Consider the following 17485-nt stretch of genomic DNA (forward strand, 5'->3'; position numbering starts at 1 on the left):
CTGCTGGGCTGCCCAGCAGCCATGCCGGTCCTCTATCCTGCCCCTCATTTACACTCATGACTCCCCAGGGTCTCTCCTTGCTGCTTTCCCACAGGGCTGGATCTAGGGCCCTGTGCTCAGTGACTGGTGTGCTAAGGACACTCTCTGGGGTAGTATTAGCTCAAGACCTCCCAGGAGGAGCCCAGAAAAGGGTGATGGAGGTGAGGACCTGGGGTGGAGCAGGGAGGCCTAAGTAGTCTGGCAATATTGCAGGACCTCTGTCATTACATCTGTCTTTCGTTCCTGCGCAAGGAAGCTCTAAGACCCTGCCTTGGGTGCAGAGCTTACGTGCCTGAGACTCTTCTTCTCTATCTAGACTCTATGGTGTCTTACAAGAAGTGACAGTGAAGCCCTGCAGGCTGCAGCCTGGGAGGCCTCCCCACAACAAGCCAGGATCGTGGGTTGTCTTCAGGGGCCGGGGCTCTCCAGAGAGTCTGCAACCCCAAGCCTCACTGCCTCCTCAGGCGGAGCAGGGGAGCCAGGATGCCAGGCCCTGCTGGCTACTAGCCATGGCCATTCTGGGACATGTAAGCTGCCAGAGCCACCACCACGGCCACATAGAGACCGGCGCCCACGGCGATGGAGAGTGTGGCCAAGAAGAGGGCCCTGCGGGAGGTGGTGCTGGCCAGGCGGAAGTCTCCCTTGGAGATGGCCTTGCTGGTCTAGGGAGAGAGAGGTGCTGGTGAAAGGGGTGTCCCCACGGTTGGGAACCCAGCCCCAGCCTGTGGGGGCTCTGACCCGGTCCTGCGCATGGAGGGTCAAGCCCTCCAGTGGAGGGAGGGAGCAGGAGCAGATGCCCTGGGCCCCTCGTGCTCTTACCCCCTGGGAGAAGTAGAAGGCAGCGATGCCCAGGGGCCAGAAACAGCAGAGCATGGAGAAGATAGTAAGGCCCAGGTGATCCCTGGGCGGCAGCGCCACGAAGTTGTCTTCACTTTCACTGTCTGTCGACGTCACATCACTCTGCAAAACACGGGTGGGCTTTTGCCACCGGGCCCAGGATCACCAGTGGCAACGATGGGGGGCCACAGGTAGTGTCATCTGCTGCGGGGGGGGAGTGTAGGTTGGGCTCGGCCCGCTCTACCCAAAGCCTGAACTGTGGCCCACTGATTCCCTCCTTTGGAATTAGCACAAGCATACAAAGAAAGAATACAAGTGTCAGTGTGCAGGCTTGTGTATCATCGGACAGTAATTGGGAAAGAGGAGAAAGTCTCAACGCCCAGTGGCCAGGAGATTGAGTTAATAAGTGGAGGAAGAACATACAATGGGATACCAGGAAACCCTTAAAAATCACCTCGTAGACAAATATTAAATTACGTGCAGCTATACTGAGATATGGTGCTTAGAGGGGAAAATCTGGTTATAAAACCATGTGCAGCAAGATCTTTCTGGGGGGAGTAGGGTGGGAGAAAAAGATTGAACAAAAAAAGACTAGAACATCATCGACTAAAATAATGTTCTCTTCCAGCGGTTTTCTGTATTTTTAAATTGCTTATGTAATTAAGAAAACAAGAATGATAGGGGCGCCTGGGTGGCTCAGTCGGTTAAGCGTCTGACTTCAGCTCAGGTCATGATCTCACGGTCCGTGAGTTCGAGCCCCGCGTCGGGCTCTGTGCTGACAGCTCAGAGCCTGGAGCCTGTTTCAGATTCTGTGTCTCCCTCTCTCTGACCCTCCCCCGTTCATGCTTTGTCTCTCTCTGTCTCAAAAATAAATAAACATTAAATTAAAAAAAAGAAAAAAATTAAAAAAAAAAAAGAAAACAAGAATGATAAATGCTATTACAAAATTAAGCCATTGGAGCACCTGGGTAGCTTGGTTGGTTGTGTCTGACTTTAGCTCAGGTCAACATCTTGCAGTTTGTGAGTTTGGGCCCCACGCTGGGCTCTGCACTGACAGTATGGAGCCTGCTTGGGGTTCATTCTCTCTCTTTCTCTCTCTCTCTCTCCCCTCTGCCCCACCCCCACTCACGCTGTCTCTCTCTCACAATAAATAAATAAACGTAAAAAAATTAAGTCATCAACCCAAGTTTGTGTTTCTCAAAGTATGGACAGAATCTGTGCCAGAAACATAGATTCCTGGGCCCCAGGCCAGGCCCACTGAATCTCAACACCGAGAGGCTGGCCTGGGAATCTGCATTTCAAACACAGCCACTCACCTCCTCCTCCTCCTCCTGGTCATTCTCCTGGCCCTGCTGCTCCTCTTGAACCCCGTAGGACACAGTCTGGATGGTGACATCCTCTTCTGCTTGGCCAGGTTCTGTGGACCGCAGCGTAGGCCCCGCCTGGGGCTCCCTGTTCTCTGTGAAGCTGGTCTCACAGCTGTTTGCCCTGGCTTCCTTGACCTTGTCCCTCCCCAGGAGGCAGGTGGGCCTGTACCAGGCCTCCACGGCCAGCTGCAGGGATCCTGGGTCCAGGAGCTGATGGGTGCGAGCAGAGCCAGCACCACCCAGGAGGTAGGAGTAGAGCTTCTCCTCGCATGACCAGCTGGGCGAAGCCTCAGGGTAGGGGTAAGGGCCATGGAGGGGGGCGGGGCTCCGAGGCAGCAAAGGGTTCTGCAGTTCACTCAGACTCTCCATGGTTCTGGGGGCAGCTCCAGGGAGGGGAGCCTGGGCCAGCTGAGCTGTCCTCAGAGGGCCTGATGGGCGAGCAAGACAGATAGATGCTGAGTCCGGGGCGCTGGATGCAGGACGGGAAATGTTTAAGAACTCAGGCCCTCGGACCCTGCCTTTACCACTGGCCAGCTGTGGGACCTTGAGATGGCCACTGAGCTTCTCAGAGTTTCCTTTTCGTAGTCTACAAATTGGGTGTAGCCACAGTACTCACCTCATAGAGTTGGTTCATTCATTTATCCTGTCCACACTTATCGGTTGAGCATCAGCTCCCCACCAGGCACTGTACAGATACTGGGGACATGAAGGTGAGAAAGGCAGGGAGCAGAGAGAGGGAGGAGGATGCACTGTCTTCACGGAGCTCACGGTGGCGGAGAAGGCACCTGCCCTGAAGGGGAAGGACAGCAAGGGGCGTAAGAACGTGCAAGGCACGGAACGGACACAAAGGTACAGGGAAGGCTTGGGAGCTGAGATAGAAGGAGGAGGACCAGTTGGCAAGGCAAGGGGAGGGGAACACATTTCATGCAGAGGCCTCGATAAGGGATGTTCGCTCTGAGAGCCTGGGAGAAGGCTGGTGCCTCTCAGGGTAGAGAGGGAGGGGTGAGATGGGGTGTGTGGCCAGACCACGCAGCCCTGTTTAGTTCTAAGGGGGCTTCAGGGGTCTTGGCAGGAGCGATAGGATAGGGTTTGGGTCCAGAAGCTTCCCATGGCTGTGTGGGGAGAGTGTCTTGGAGAGGGCTGAGCTCATTGTGACACCGATAGGAGGCTTTGCCATGGCTTCAGGTAAGCTGAGGACAGCTGGGACTCAATGGGAGGAGATGCAGAGAAGGGGAGGGGCCTTGGGAGATAATGGCAGGACTTGGTGGCCGGTGGGATACTGGATTGAGGAAGATTTGTTGTAGGGTTGGATGGGACCACCCTTCGCTCAGAGCTCAGCATAGGCCACGTGCTAATTGCTGTCGATTCTTCTCAGAGGAGGATGCTTCTCTCCAGTTATGGTCTTAAGGGGACGCTCCTTAGACTTATCTCCCCTCTAAGGTTAGTTGTGGCTTTGGGAAGTCCTGTGGGATCTAAGGCAGGGCCTCTGGAGCACTAAAGTCTGGACTTGCACATTCCAGCTTGAAGCGTAGACACACTCATGGGCTAGAGTGTAGATGCCCACCTGGGAAGGACACACAGTAGGTGCTCAGGGTTGATTGAAGGAGGGAAAGGCAGCCTATAAATGTGTTTACAGCAAAGCCTACACACATGCCGGGGTGTGGCATGTACAAGTGGGGTATGGAGAAAGGGGGCAGGCCCCCCCAGGGACCCTACTCTCTCCCTCCCAGCCCCATCATGATGCTGAAGGGTGAGAGGGTCATGTCTTGCCCTGGATTTATAATCTGAAGATCGGAGAGTCAGTCTTGGCCTTGATACTTTGGGCAAATAATCATGCCCTTCTGGGTTTCTTCATCTGTAAAGTGCAGATGATAATTCCTCCCCAACCCACAAGGGTGTTCTGAGGATCCAAAGAGATGGCTGATGCGTCATTGTACGTTGTAAGTAGGAGGGGCTTCTGTGCCACCCTAGGTCATTTCTGGCCTGATGGTAAAGGGACAAGTGTGGAGAGGGAATTGTGCCCCCAGGGAAGATTTGTCTAGGCCCCTTCTCCACTCCCACCTCCTATCAAGAATTCACAGCCAGAGGGGTGCCTGGGTGGCTCGGTCGGTTGGGTGTCTGACTTTGGCTCAGGTCACGTGTGATCTCACGGTCTGTGCGTTGAAGCCCCGCGCCGGGCTCTGTGCTGTCAGTTCGGATTCTGTGTCCCCCTCTCTCTCTGCCCCTTGCCCACTCACACTCTGTCTCTCTCTATCAACAAATGAAGAAACGTTAAAAAAATAAAAATAAAAAAAGAATTCACAGCCAGAGCCTGGCCATTTCTCTTTCTTCCCCCAGAGAAGTGGTTCGATTCTAGAAAGTTGGTTTTTGGGAAACCTGAAGACAGAGCATGGCCCCAGGAATAATGGGGAATGGGACAGAGTGAGGGGCAGGGGAGGCCCAGGCAAGACCAGGGGGAGGCATTGAGGGTGGGTCCATGGGGGGCCAGGGTCCCTTGGCTGGCCTGCTGTGAGGGAGGAGTGAGGGCTGTTGCCTGCCTGGAGGCAAAGGAGCAAGAGAAGGCTATCCTGGCCATGTCTCAGAGGCTCTGAGCCCGGAGAAGTGTGACCTCTGGGGCTGGGGCTCCCAGAATGTCTAACAGAATCCTGGAAGGACCCAAAGAACGGCGTGTGGCCTGAGTGCCCAACTCTTCACCCAGGGAGGGCACGGATGGTGCTGGGCTGCCCTACACCTGGGGGCTCTGTTGGCACATTAAGCAGTTACAAGTTCCATTTGGGCTGTCACCCAGCTGTGGAAGGAGTTTCTCCCCAAGCAGAGATGGGACAGCAGTTCTTGGGAGGGGCGGAGCTCATAAATGCCAGGGTCTCACTACTTCTCCCTCTTCTTTCCTCTCTATGGATCAAAATGCAGGGAGCCCCTGGGACTATAATATGTGGACGGGTTCCTTCCTGCAGGTGGGGAGCTTGGAGTACCCAAGCTTGCTGGACTAGGCTTGTGCCTGGGCTCCTCTGGGCAGATTCCCAGCGGGACTGGTCTCTTCTGACCCCTGAGGGCAGTTTTTGAGTCCTTGTCGGAGCCTCCCCCACACCAGCAGATGTGACGTGCAGATGTACAATTGAAGGGCACGGGAGCATAAGGCTCATGGGTTTGGGAGTCAGGTACACTGGGATTCCATTCTGATTCGCCCCCATTAGCTTCCTGATCTGGCACCTCGGTTTCCCTATCTGCAATAAGAGGGGCTGGATTAAATGATCGCTGATGGTGGCACTAGCTCTCCATGAGCCCATAGCCTCAAGGAGCCCTGCAGAAGTCAGCTCCCCCACTCCCTGTCCTCTGTCAAGACTCAGGGATAGATGAGCACGCTCAGAATCCAGTGACGTACCACCTTCCCTATCATGGCGCCTCGAGCACATTGAAGGAAGCAAAGGGAAGGCAAGGCATCTCCTTGTCAGATGCACAGTGGAGCCGTAGCACCATCCCGTGGCTTCCCAACTCCCCCTGGGCCGCCACAGCCCTGGTCCTGCCCTCCATCTTGCCCACCCTATGGGATTCTAGGACATGGCTCCCAAAAGTCCCCGGCCTCTCCTCTGGCTGGTCTTAATTAACGCCCCCTCTGCTTACAGCCTCAAGGGTCCCTGTTGTCATCTGCGTAGGCAGAGGTATGTGGGCGTCTTTTGGCAGGGTGTGGTGGGGAGGACCGGCCCCAGGGCCCTCACAGCAGACTAATGCATCAAAGTCACCCTGCCCTATGTCCTGAAGGAGGCATAGGAGGCCTTGGCAATCACCTGTCCGATCCCCCCAGAAGAAAAGGAAGGATCCTTGTGGCCAGGAATCAGGCCCCAGAGCTCTGGAGACTGTAGGGGCACTTGCAGGGCACGTGTCCAGGACAGGAAGGGGCAGCTGGGTCCCAGCTCATTCCCCTGTTCTTGCCAGCCATCCTCTCTTGGTCAAAGTGCACCCAGCTGAGCTACTGAAACCCAAGCCACGAAGCCTTTCCTGGATTACACCCTCCTCCACCACACTGTGCCTCTGGGCAGGGGCTTCTCGGCTTCATGTACAAAGATGTATGATCCTGGGTTTGCACAACAGGGACAAACTGAAAGCCACCCGAGTGTCCAACAATCAGGCACAAGTTAAATAAATTGTGGTACAACAATCCAGTGGTACAAGGCCTTCGAACAGGTTTACAAAGAGGAATGACATGAGAAAATGCTCATTGCGGATTCAGTGAGAGGGAAGAAAAGAAAATGCTATGTGCCTGCAATCTTAACTCTGCCAAAACGTCAACAGTGATTATCGCCAGGGGTGGGCGCACAGGTGCTTTTCATTTGCCTTTTTTACACCATTTTTTTCTGTTTCCCATATTTATTTTTTACATTGAGCATGTACTTCTTTTAAATCAGAAAAAAATTGAGTGCGCAGATTTCTTCCGGGCCGAATTATCTAAAAGTGGTTTTAAGCCTTGCCAGGTTTGGGGGTTCCTTCTGGGTGTAAAGGCTGAGCACAGTGTCAAAGCCTGCCCTGACACAGATAGACACACACACACACACACACACACACACACCCTCCGCCTCCATAAAGCAACCAGGTTATGGGCTACAGCACCTACTCACAGTCCAGCCAAGGGTCACAGTTCTTTAGCAGGTCACGTTCACCCCCGAAACCTGCTCGGGCCACATGGGAGTCCGCTAAACTGATCCTGGGGACCCAGCACTGAGCCCTGGCCAGAAGGAGGAGGTGGCAGGTCTCCAGGCCCAGGCTTCTCTATCCTTAGCCTTGCCTGACATTTTGGCCTGTTGCTGAGGGCTACCTCTTCCTGTTCTTTGGAGTAAAGGACCAGTATTCAGAGGATAATTTTCATCTCCACTTCTGCCTGGGGCTCATGTGGGCTGTGTGTGCCTGCTGTATAGACAGTACTGTATGTCTGCTTACTTGCTGGTGAGCTTGCCTCTGCGTGTGTGTGTGACATGTGCACACATGTGCACACGTGTGTGCATTCTGCTCCAGAGGGAAGACATGAGATGTCTGCAATTCTTTTCTTTTTTTTTAATGATTTTTAATGGTTTTTTTGAGAGAGAGCGAGAGCGAGAGAGACAGATCATGAGCAAGGAAGGGGCAGAGAGAGAGAGGGAGACACAGCATCCGAAGCGGGCTCTAGGCTCTGAGCTGTCAGCACAGAGACCGACGTGATGCTCGAACCCATGGACTGTGAGATCATGACCTGAGCTGAAGTTGGACGCTTAACTGAGCCACCCGCGCGCCTCGAGATGTCTGCAATTCTGAAGCTAAGGAGATTGCTCTAGATTGTACAGTTGGGCAAGAGGTCCAGGCCCCACAAAAGGAGAGGGAGGGGAGGACCTGGGAGGCCACAGCCCCCGGCTTGTTTCCTTTGGAGCTGAGAACTGAGCTGGGCCCTAATGTTTTCCACTTCCTGATTTAAAGACCGAGAGCACAACGCCACCTCCAGACTGGGGACAGGACACCATACGGGAATCCACTGGGATCCAATTACAGCCTCCACTAGAGTCTGATTGTTCTGGAGTCCAATTACATGGTGTAACATCAGTTTGCTTATTTATAAAACGTGTGGAAGGGTACAAGGGGTTCATTTTTAATAGCTCAGCTCAATACGACCCTGAGATTCTATTGGGAGAGGAAGAACAATAACTTAACATTTATTGAGCTTTTCATCACGTGCCAGGAACCGAACTGCTCTAAGAGCTCATCTGACCCTATCATTTCTAGTGGGAGAGTCACAGCTGGACAGGGGGCTTCCTCTTCTAGGAAAGAAGTGGCAGTGTAACCTATGTCACACCCAATTGCCAAGAACAGTTAGAAAAACTAGGGAAAGATACGAAGGCATCAAAGAATCACCAAGGGAGCAAGAACTTGAGGGGTCAAGTTGCCAAGATCCTAGAGGAAAAAGAAACACGGGGAGGTGAGTGTGACCCTTGGTGCCCCTTTCCCCCTCCAGCAGTATCAGAGGCCGAGGCGGGGAGGGGATGGGAGTTCAGGGCCTATTAAGGAGGGGCCCCAGGAAACACCCCTGGTTTTCAACTGGGACTTCTTATGGGGTAACCCCAAGGAGCAGGAGCAAACCAAAAACAGAGCAGCCTTTACAGGCACAGAAACCAGGCTTTGAATCTGCTCCCGCCTAACTGGATTAAGGTGACCTACATGCAGCCTCTGAAGCAGAAGTTGCCCGGGGCAGCGGTTCCGGTCATCGGTGTGCACTAACATCACCTGCACGACTTGGCCCAGGCTGCTGGGCTCCACCCTCACCGTTTATGATTCCGAAATAGGCCTGAGAATTTGCATCTCTAACAAGTTCCCAGGTGGTGTCGATGCTGCTGGTCCAGGGATCACACTTAGAGAACCGCTGCTCTAGGGGCGCCTGGGTGGTGCAGTCGGTTAAGCGTCCGACTTCAGCCAGGTCACGATCTCACGGTCCGTGAGTTCGAGCCCCGCATCAGGCTCTGGGCTGATGGCTCAGAGCCTGGAGCCTGTTTCCGATTCTGTGTGTCCCTCTCTCTCTGCCCCTCCCCCGTTCATGCTCTGTCTCTCTCTGTCCCCAAAAATAAATAAACGTTGAGAACCGCTGCTCTAATAGTCACTATAAGAATAGTAGGGGCGCCTGGGTGGCTCATTTGGTTAAGCGCCCGACTCTTGGTTTCGGCTCAGGGCGTGATCTCACGGTTCGTGAGTTCGAGCCCCGCATCAGGCTCTGCGCTGATAGCACGGGGCCTGCTTGGGATTCTCTCTCTCTCAAGATAAATAAATACACAAAAAAATAACAGCTATGATATACTGCAACCCCACATGAGCTAGGTGTTTCCTATGCTTCATCTCAAAACCATACAACCACCAGTGGGGCTGGTTGTGATTATTTCCCATTTTTCAGATAAACTGAGGCTCAGACAGGTCAAGTAACTTGTCCAAGATTAAACAGTGATGGAGACTGGAATTGAACCCAAGTTTCATTGAATCCAAAGCCTGGGCTCTCACTTAACTGTGCCTTTCAGAGCCTACTTGTGTGCCGAGGGCCGTGATAAATAGTGTGGGTGTGACAGTGTCGAAGACTTGGTCTCCAATAGGTTAAAACTGAGGGCCTCAGTGAAGGGAATGGGAAATGGGAACTTCGTGAAAAGATTAGGAGATGGGGGGTGAGTTAGCAGCCCAGGGGTGGTTCCCCAGATAACCTTAAGGTCTGGGTTCATATAGATACAGACTCATTGTGAGGACGTTCAGCTGTTGGCCACTATCTCTTGGCACAGCAAGAGTGATTGCTTCTAAACCGAAAGATAAAAGCAAGATCTTCTTGGCAAGGCAGAGGATTAAATATAAATGATTAAAATCCAGGGAAAAGGTGAAATTTTTACGATTGGGTGCTAGATCATCCCCTTGTCAGATAATGTGTAAACCATACTGCAAATTGTGAAGTGCTGTGGCTACGGTGGTTGTTTGCAGATGGCTTGAGGCTGGATTTGATGATCTCTGGTCTAGAGTCTTGGCTGCAGCTTGCTGCACCTGACAGTGGAGAGAGAAAGCCAGGGGTCTGGGTGGGGAGGAGGGCGAGGCCAGCAGAATCAGAATCGAGGGAAAATGAGAACTTGGCTTTCTTTGCTTCAGTTTGCCTCTTCAGGGAGCTAACACAATTGATTATCCTTTTTTCCCTGTTTTCAGCTGCTCCTCACTCCTGATCCTTCCTAATGGCACTTAAACATATTGTAGTCTCTCTCGCTTAAAAAAGAAATCAATTGTGATGATTGCAAAACCCAGCTGTAAATACTTTGATACTCCTCCCTTCGAGAGGAGGGATACAGACCCCCTCTCTAATCTGAGTGGGCTTGTGACTGCTTCAACCACAGAGCACAGCAAAGGTGATGCTGTGTGACTTCAGAGGCCAGGTTATAAAAGGCCATGCATCCTTTGCTCACTGAAAGACTCACTCCCCCAACCCTGAGCCACCCTGTCTGAAGCTGGACTACTCTGAGGTTGCCCTGCTGGAAGGTCATGTGTGTAGAAGCTCTGGTGGATGGAACCTGCTGAGCCAAGCCTTCCAGTCTTGCCAAGATGTTAGACATGTGAGTGAAGCCATCTTGGACGCTTCAAACCAGCCCATCTGTCAGCCAAATACCACGGCGTGACCTCTGTCCCTGCCATGTGGAGTGGAGTAATCGCACAGCTCAACCCTGCATGGATTTCTGACCCTCAAGGTCATGAGGTAGAGTAAAATGTCTTTAGTTGTAGCCACTAAGTTTTGGGGGTGCTTAGGCAGTGACAGATAACTGGAATGCCTTTCCTCAGTGCCATTTCCCTCCGACAGCCCCTGTCCTCTCTCTCACTTCACAGTCGCGTTTCTCAGGAGCATTGTCTCTACTCACATCAGGATCCTTCAGCTCTCAGCTCAAAAGCCCCTTCCTCAGGGAGATGTCCCTACATCCTCAGTCTAGATTTAGGCTCCTTGTTTATCTGCTCTCCAGGCTCCAATTCCTCCTCTCAAAGAGCTTAGCACAGTCTTTTTCTATATGTGTGATTTGTTGATTAGCGTCTTTCTCTCTCACCAGATTGTGAACTTCAAGAGGGTGGGGACTGTATCTTCCTCATCCGTGCAGCACCTTGCCTGGCGTATACTAGGCACTCAGTAAACAGTTGATCTCATGGATAAATGAGTGAATCAGTGAATGAGTGAGCTAGGTGTGCTAAGGCTCCCCCATAAGAAAGGACTTTCTAGGATCGGGGGTGGGTGGAGCATATCTGCATAATTTCTTGAGCAGTTAATTCAGACCAGTTCTTGGGATGCAAGAATAAACAAGAAATGGTATCGGCTTTGAGGGGGAATACAACTAGCAAATACGAAATTTCAATACAATGGAGTGAGTTGTGCTAAATACGACCAAGTGCTAGACGTACACTGATAAGGGACTCCTGTCCTGGGATGGGAGAGGAGGCAATGTCAGAAATTAAGAAGAGGCTTTCAAAGCATGTGACATATGAATTGAATCTTTTTTTTTTTTTAGTTTATTTATTTTTTGAGAGAGAGAGAAAGAAAGTGAGCGAGCAGGGGAGGGGCAGAGAGAGGGAGATAGAGAATCCCAAGCAGGCTCTGCACCGTCCGCACAGAGCTCGATGCGGGGCTCAAACCCACGAACCGTGAGATCATGACCTGAACCAAAATCAAGAGACAGACGCTTAACAGACTAAGCCTCCCAGGTACCCCTGAGTTGAATCTTCAAGGAAGAATCTGAGTCATCCAGGTGAGACAATGAGAGAAGGGCATTTCCAGCTGAGGAACCAGCACAAAAGCATGAGGTAGTGGAAAGGAGGGGAAGCCAGGGAGGTTTGGTGTTGGTGGAATAAGACAGGAGAGGTGGGAAGGCCTTGAATTCCATGCAGAAAAGCTCTCTTCTGTGGGAAGTGGGGAGCCAATGAAAGTGGTAGCAAGAAAGTGACATGGTCATACCCAGTTTTAAAGCTCTCTGGCTGGCTGCAGTGGATACAAAGCACGGGAGGTGAATGAGAATGGCGGCTAAGAGTCCCATGAAGAGATGAGTACAAAAATGCAGGCAGGAGAGGATGGGGACCTAACCCTGATCTGTGGCAAAATGGATGGAAATGAAGAGCCATAACCAAGAAGGAGTCAGGAGGCTGAATGAACGGAACTTTGTGGCTAACTAGAAGTGAGGGAGAGGGAGGAGCCTAGAATGACTCCCAGCCTTCTGGTTTTGTCAATTAAGTAGAAGGTGAGGCCACCAGCTGAGACAGAAAATCCAGGGGAAAGATCGCTGGTTCAAGAAGGCAGCCTGAGGGGTGTCTGGGTGGCTTAGTCAGTTAAGCGTCCGACTGCAGCTCAGGTTGTGATCTCATGGCTGGTGAATTTGAGCCCCACATCCAGCTCTGTGCTAACAGCTTGGAGCCTGCTTTGGATTCTGTCTGTCTGTCTCTCTCTCTCTGCCTCTCCTCTGCTCGAGCTCTGTCTCTGTCTCAAAAATAAATAGACATTAAAAATTTTTTTAAAAAAGAGGTCAGCCTGAGCACTAGTGATGACCTCTTCTCCTTCAGATTCTATTAAAGTGATAAAGCATATATTTCTAAAAGAATGAAATCATAACAAAATTGGAAAACAACAAAAAATGGTATCAGTGGAACAGAAACACTGAGGAATTTCTGGAAGATAAAGAGCAAATGAAATTCTTTGGTGAGGAAATCAGTGTTGAGAAACTTGCAGCCCCAAACAGAATAAGAAGTAAGAATAAGTCTCATTCAAGGGGGACGTCTGTTAGGGAAACAAACTTACCCAACTTCAGAGGAAATCCGTACCAGTTGCCTATGCTAGTCAATACCTTCCTTTATTCGTAAGTCTGAGTGGACACCAAAGGATAATGAAGAACAACTCTATGAAAATAAAAGAGAAGGATTAAATACACAAATAGAACAATTGACCCAGTAAGATTGAAATCATTCAACTTATAGAAGAGATCTCTAAATTTTTTTCAATTCATATCCCCTGGGAGAAAAAAAAAGAGGACATTGTATCCATAAAATGAGAGCAGCCTGCTATGAAAAAAGAGCAAAGAACATGAAAGTGTTTTGGAAAATGAAAATAACTGTCTAAATTTTCAAAAAATTTAATAAAGTGGGGTGTTTGGCTGGCTCAGTCAGAAGAGCATGTGACTCTTGACATTGGGGTTGTGAGTTCGACCCCCATGTTAAGTGTAGAGATTACTTAAATAAACACAACTTTAAAAAATTTAATGGAGAGACTGGATAACAGAATGGACACAGTTAAAGATTAACTTTTTAATGTGAAAGAATAAGTTAATGAAATATCCCAAGACATAGAGCAAAAAGACAAGAAGATGGAACATATGAAAGAAAGGTAAGAGACATGGAGGAGAGTCCCAGAGGTTCAACATCCATCTAGTAGAAATTTCAGAAAGACACAGCAGAGACTGGATGGGAATGACAATGAAAGGAACAGAAACAGGAAGTGGTTCCTGAGCTGAAAAAACAAAAAAGAATATTTATATTAAAAAGGCCCACCAAGTACCAATCCAGTAAAATGAAACACACACACACACACACACACACACACACACACACACACACACACACTAACACAATAAGGAAGAGCAGGATAGGAAGGAGAAGTGGATGAGTTGGGTCTTGGGATGCTAGGGCAGAAAATCCACCTGACAGTTAGATGTATGCAGTTGAATCCCTGGGTCATAGTCAGGGCTAGAGAGAGACTTGAGAATTATCAATGGAGCTATGAAGAAGAGCAGGGCAGAGGAGAGGAGAGGAGAGGAGAGGGTGAAGGAGGGAACCCAGGAAAGAGAGATAGGATGGCTGGAACACTTCTCAGTTCCCAGGGGAGGCTTCCTAGGCACTTCCAGAGACATCGGTCTACCTTATTTTCTATCTGCTGCCAACCTGGGCTTCCCCTCAGAGCATAATTCATTGGCTTGGGGATGGATTTGTGGCTAACAAAGATGAAAATTACCGGGAGGATTGGGACAGCGGCACCACTACTCAAATTAGTCCATTTTCAAGCAGGAATCAAATCTTTATTCTTGCTGAAACAACCTGTCTCCTCACTGAAGCAGCTTGTTCCCAACCACTTAGAAGCAAATAGTACATCTAATGGCAGAAGATAACACACCTAACAGAGAGGAGAGGTAGAGCATCAGGTCCTCACTCCCTGCTTGGTTTGCTTGAGGGAAGGGGGTGGTGGGTGCTGGTGGCAGCTGCAGGAAGGAGGGAGAAGAGAGAATAAAGGAGGAGCAAAGAGAAGAGAGAAACTGAATACAAAGAGCAGGGTTGAGATTAGGGATGAGATTAGTCTTTATTGTCCCCCCACCTTGCAGCAGGGGGGACCTTATTCCAGCAGGATGCCCACCAAGCCTCTGAGAAGAAAAGGGGGTTAGAAAATGGCAAAGGTTTAAAGAAATCGGATGCTTCTTCTACTTTCTCCGTGGAGTGGTGTACTTTGGGACTGGAAGTCCCTCTAGGATTCATGGATGAATTGGCCTTTGAACTTGACGATAATTAATAATGTGCAGATGTCTCTAGATATTTTATTCTCTGCTTCTGTCATATGTGTGCCGCCCAGCAGAAGGGACCTGCATGGGTATATTTCAATGTTTCAATCTCTCTCTTCTTTCTTTCTTTCTTTCTTTCTTTCTTTCTTTCTTTCTTTCTTTCTTTCTTTCTCACACACACACACACACACACACACATACACACTTCATTTCTTAATGACCATGTTACATTTATCTATTCCTCTTCTTTAGATTCTCCCCACCCCACCCTGACCCCAGATAACCAGGATCACCTAATCTCTTCTTCCTTTTGAGGTGTTGCAGAAGGGGTCAAGTAGGACCCCCAGCAGGAAGTTGGCAGGTGGGGAACACAAGGAGTAGCCAGTGGGTAGTTCTCCCTGGTTGAGAGAGGAGCCAGATGTGTCTACCTTGTGACCAGAGATGCCCTGCACTCTGACAACTCTGGGGGTGGGGTATCCACCCAAACAGCTGCAGACAGTGGGGGTGGTGGTGGTGAGTTGTTCTAGCCCCAGCAGGAGGCCAGCACCCCCACAGACTAGTCTTATAGATAATAAAGCCCGTCTCTATGCTTGCTGTGCTGCGCGGTTGCCATTACTTTGTCATGAGGGTTAGTGACTGTCTGTTAATTCTGGAGAGCTGATTTTTTCCAGTGCTGCACCAACATTTGGGAGCCAGAAAGTGCTGACATGGGGTGGGGGGTGGTGGTTGATCCCCCACCCTGGCGGGGCGCTTAAAGGGTAAGTCAGGGGGGTCACTGGCATGGCTTACTCAGCTCTAAAGAAGTGCCAATTAGCTGAGGTTTTTCTGGATATTGGCTGGGCCTGCCACAGTTGAGGAAAATTGTCAGAGGAGCTCATTTTGTTTTTATATAAAAAAAGCTCTCCCCAGGGATGGATCTCTCCCGACTGTCCCCTCTTCCAGTCTTCTTAGGAGAGGGGATCCAGCCAGGCAAGGTCCCTAGGAGGACATGGCTAAGAACTGGGTTCCTGGCTCTTGGCTACTCACAAGGAATGTTGTGAGGGGGGTGCTTTCCTAGAATCTTGTCCTGGAGGCAGGGGCCCTCCCAGCTCTGCAACCCTGTACACACTCATGGCCTTCCCGGGAAAATAAAGAAGAGAGGGGGAGCTTAAGGAAACATCAGAAACATAAATGGCTTTTTCAGGTTCTTATTGCTCCCTTCCACCCCATTCATAAAATCCAGTTCTTTGCTGAAAGGATATTAACTTAGTCTTAAAACCAGGTTAATGAAGCTGGTATGCTGTGTTCAAGAACTGAGGGATTTGCGGTCTCAAGATGGCCATCAGAGAGCCTCCCAGAACATCAGGAATGTTAGAACTTATCTAGTCCAACCCTCTTTTACAGAAAAGAAAAATGAAGCCTACAGAGGGAAAAGAACTTGCTTGAGTCAGTGGCAGATCTGGGACCAAACATGGGGCTCCCAGACGTCCAATCAAATGCTTTTATTCTGAGATATTTTAACACTCCATTCTCTTATTTTACACCCAATTACCGAGTCCTTACTATCTTCCAGGTGCTATGGGGGAGGGGAAGTGTGCAGGGAGGCAAAGAGATGAAAACAACACAATCCTTGCCTTCAAGGAGCTGTTTCCTTAGATCTGTGATTCTTGGGGGAAAAAACAACGAAAACTGTGAGTCAGACTCTCACCCTATATTATCTTCTATAGGTGATGATGAAAGAGAAGGGGGGAGGGAACCCTTTTGGCTCCTCAAGATTTATAAGTTGGGTTTCACGGACCCCAGGGAGGCCAAAGACAAAGGAAACCATGGCCAGGCTGGGAGAAAGGGGGTAGGGGTAACAACAATCAGATTACTTCCAGCCAGACTGGCTAGTGGATGGAACCGGTGACAGCAACTCATCCTGGTATGATGACCCACAGATGACAAGCCTTCAATCAGGCACATTGTTTCACTGAGTCCAAGGCAGTTCCCTGAGGTGGGCACAACAGCTACCTTATCCCCACTTTAGGGATGAGGAAACTGAGGTTCAGAGAGTTCAGGTAACTGGCCTCAAGCTGATAAATGCCAGCGCTCAGCCAAGAACTCCTAGTCTAGTGCTCTTTCTCTTGGTGGGGGTGGAGAATTTGTGCTGGGTTGAAATGATAGGGACAAAGCAGTGGTCAGCCACAGTGATAGGCCAATCTTCCTCTACGCAGTTTTATTTTGATCGCTACATTCTGCCACTCAGAGAACTCTGCTCTGAAGAATTGGAAGCACTTTGCAGGCCTGAATGAGCTCATTCGGCACACTCTTGCCAGAAAGAGGGCAGACTCCAAATGGAGGCTCTGTCTAGGGTGACCAGCATTTGGGCACATAATAGAAAACAAGGCTCAGGTACCTCCACTCTCTGCCCTTATGCACCAAGCAGTATGAGGCAAAACCAGCCTTCTTCCATTAGAGTCAAGGGGGCCACAGGACAAAATGAAGGTATATTCTGGTACCTCCTTCCTTCCTTCCCTGGAGAAATGGGTTAATCAGTCCTAAGGGGCCTGGCCCATCCTCGGCCCAAGGGCCATTACCGGGCAAAGAAATCTTGAAGCGTGGGGTGAGGGGAAGACCACAGCCACTCCAGTCACCCTGATGAGCAGGCTTGGGGAGGAGAGGGATGCTTAGTGAAGCTGGCTCAGATTTCCCTCATGAGCAAAACCATGGTGGGCACTGGGGTACAGGAGTCCGGGATACTCTCCTTACCGTTCTTTGTGGGCAGGGTGTCTAAGAGCTGTCTCAGGTTGGGGTTAAGGCCTGGTGGTGTGGGGTCAGAGTGTCCAGGTGACTACCTGGGCCCCAGTCCCACAGGCTCCTGCCAGCATCCCCAGTCTGTAGGGTGAGGGGTAGGGATAGACTTGGCAGTGATCTCTTGCGGAGCGCAAGGTGCAGTCAGTAGGGAGGAAGATCCCCCATCCCTGAGAGGGGTCCCACTGCACTCCCCAGCTCGATCGGGCCTCGGTGTCTCGCTCTGGGTTCCCGCTGTGCCCCCAGACGGCCCCTTACCTGTCCCGCCGAGGACGGTCCCGCCTCCTCCGCGGGGCTCGGGGGCCCAGCATGGGCCGGTGAACGACGGCGCCCCCGCCTTGCGGCCGCGGTGGAGCTCCCAGGAGGGCGCCTCTGCTCCCGGCCCCGGGTCCCTGCCTCCGCCGCCGCCGCCGCCGCCGCCGCCGCCGC

General features: G+C 50.9%; 1 protein-coding gene across 5 annotated transcripts in view; it reads right to left on the reverse strand.

Moving 5' to 3' along the window:
* Positions 1-369: 369 nt before the first annotated feature.
* SYNDIG1L (synapse differentiation inducing 1 like) overlaps positions 370-17485 on the reverse strand; it is a 54310-nt gene continuing 37194 nt past the window's right edge. For 2 of the 5 annotated variants that reach the window (XM_040477700.1, XM_040477701.1), the window contains 5 exons: positions 12541-12638; positions 2860-3033; positions 2193-2671; positions 859-999; positions 370-701 (listed from right to left, as the gene is read on the reverse strand). In XM_040477700.1, coding sequence (XP_040333634.1) covers positions 543-701; positions 859-999; positions 2193-2612 — 720 coding nt within the window. In that variant the 5' untranslated portion in view covers positions 2613-2671; positions 2860-3033; positions 12541-12638 and the 3' untranslated portion in view covers positions 370-542. Of the gene's footprint in view, positions 702-858; positions 1000-2192; positions 2672-2859; positions 3034-12540; positions 12639-13905; positions 14425-17314; positions 17458-17485 lie in introns of those variants that run through there. The other 3 variants (XM_040477699.1, XM_040477702.1, XM_040477703.1) reach the window with 3 other exon arrangements.

This window comes from Herpailurus yagouaroundi, unplaced genomic scaffold, assembly GCF_014898765.1.
Source record: "Herpailurus yagouaroundi ecotype Mexico unplaced genomic scaffold, PumYag 141, whole genome shotgun sequence".
NCBI lineage: Eukaryota > Metazoa > Chordata > Mammalia > Carnivora > Felidae > Herpailurus > Herpailurus yagouaroundi.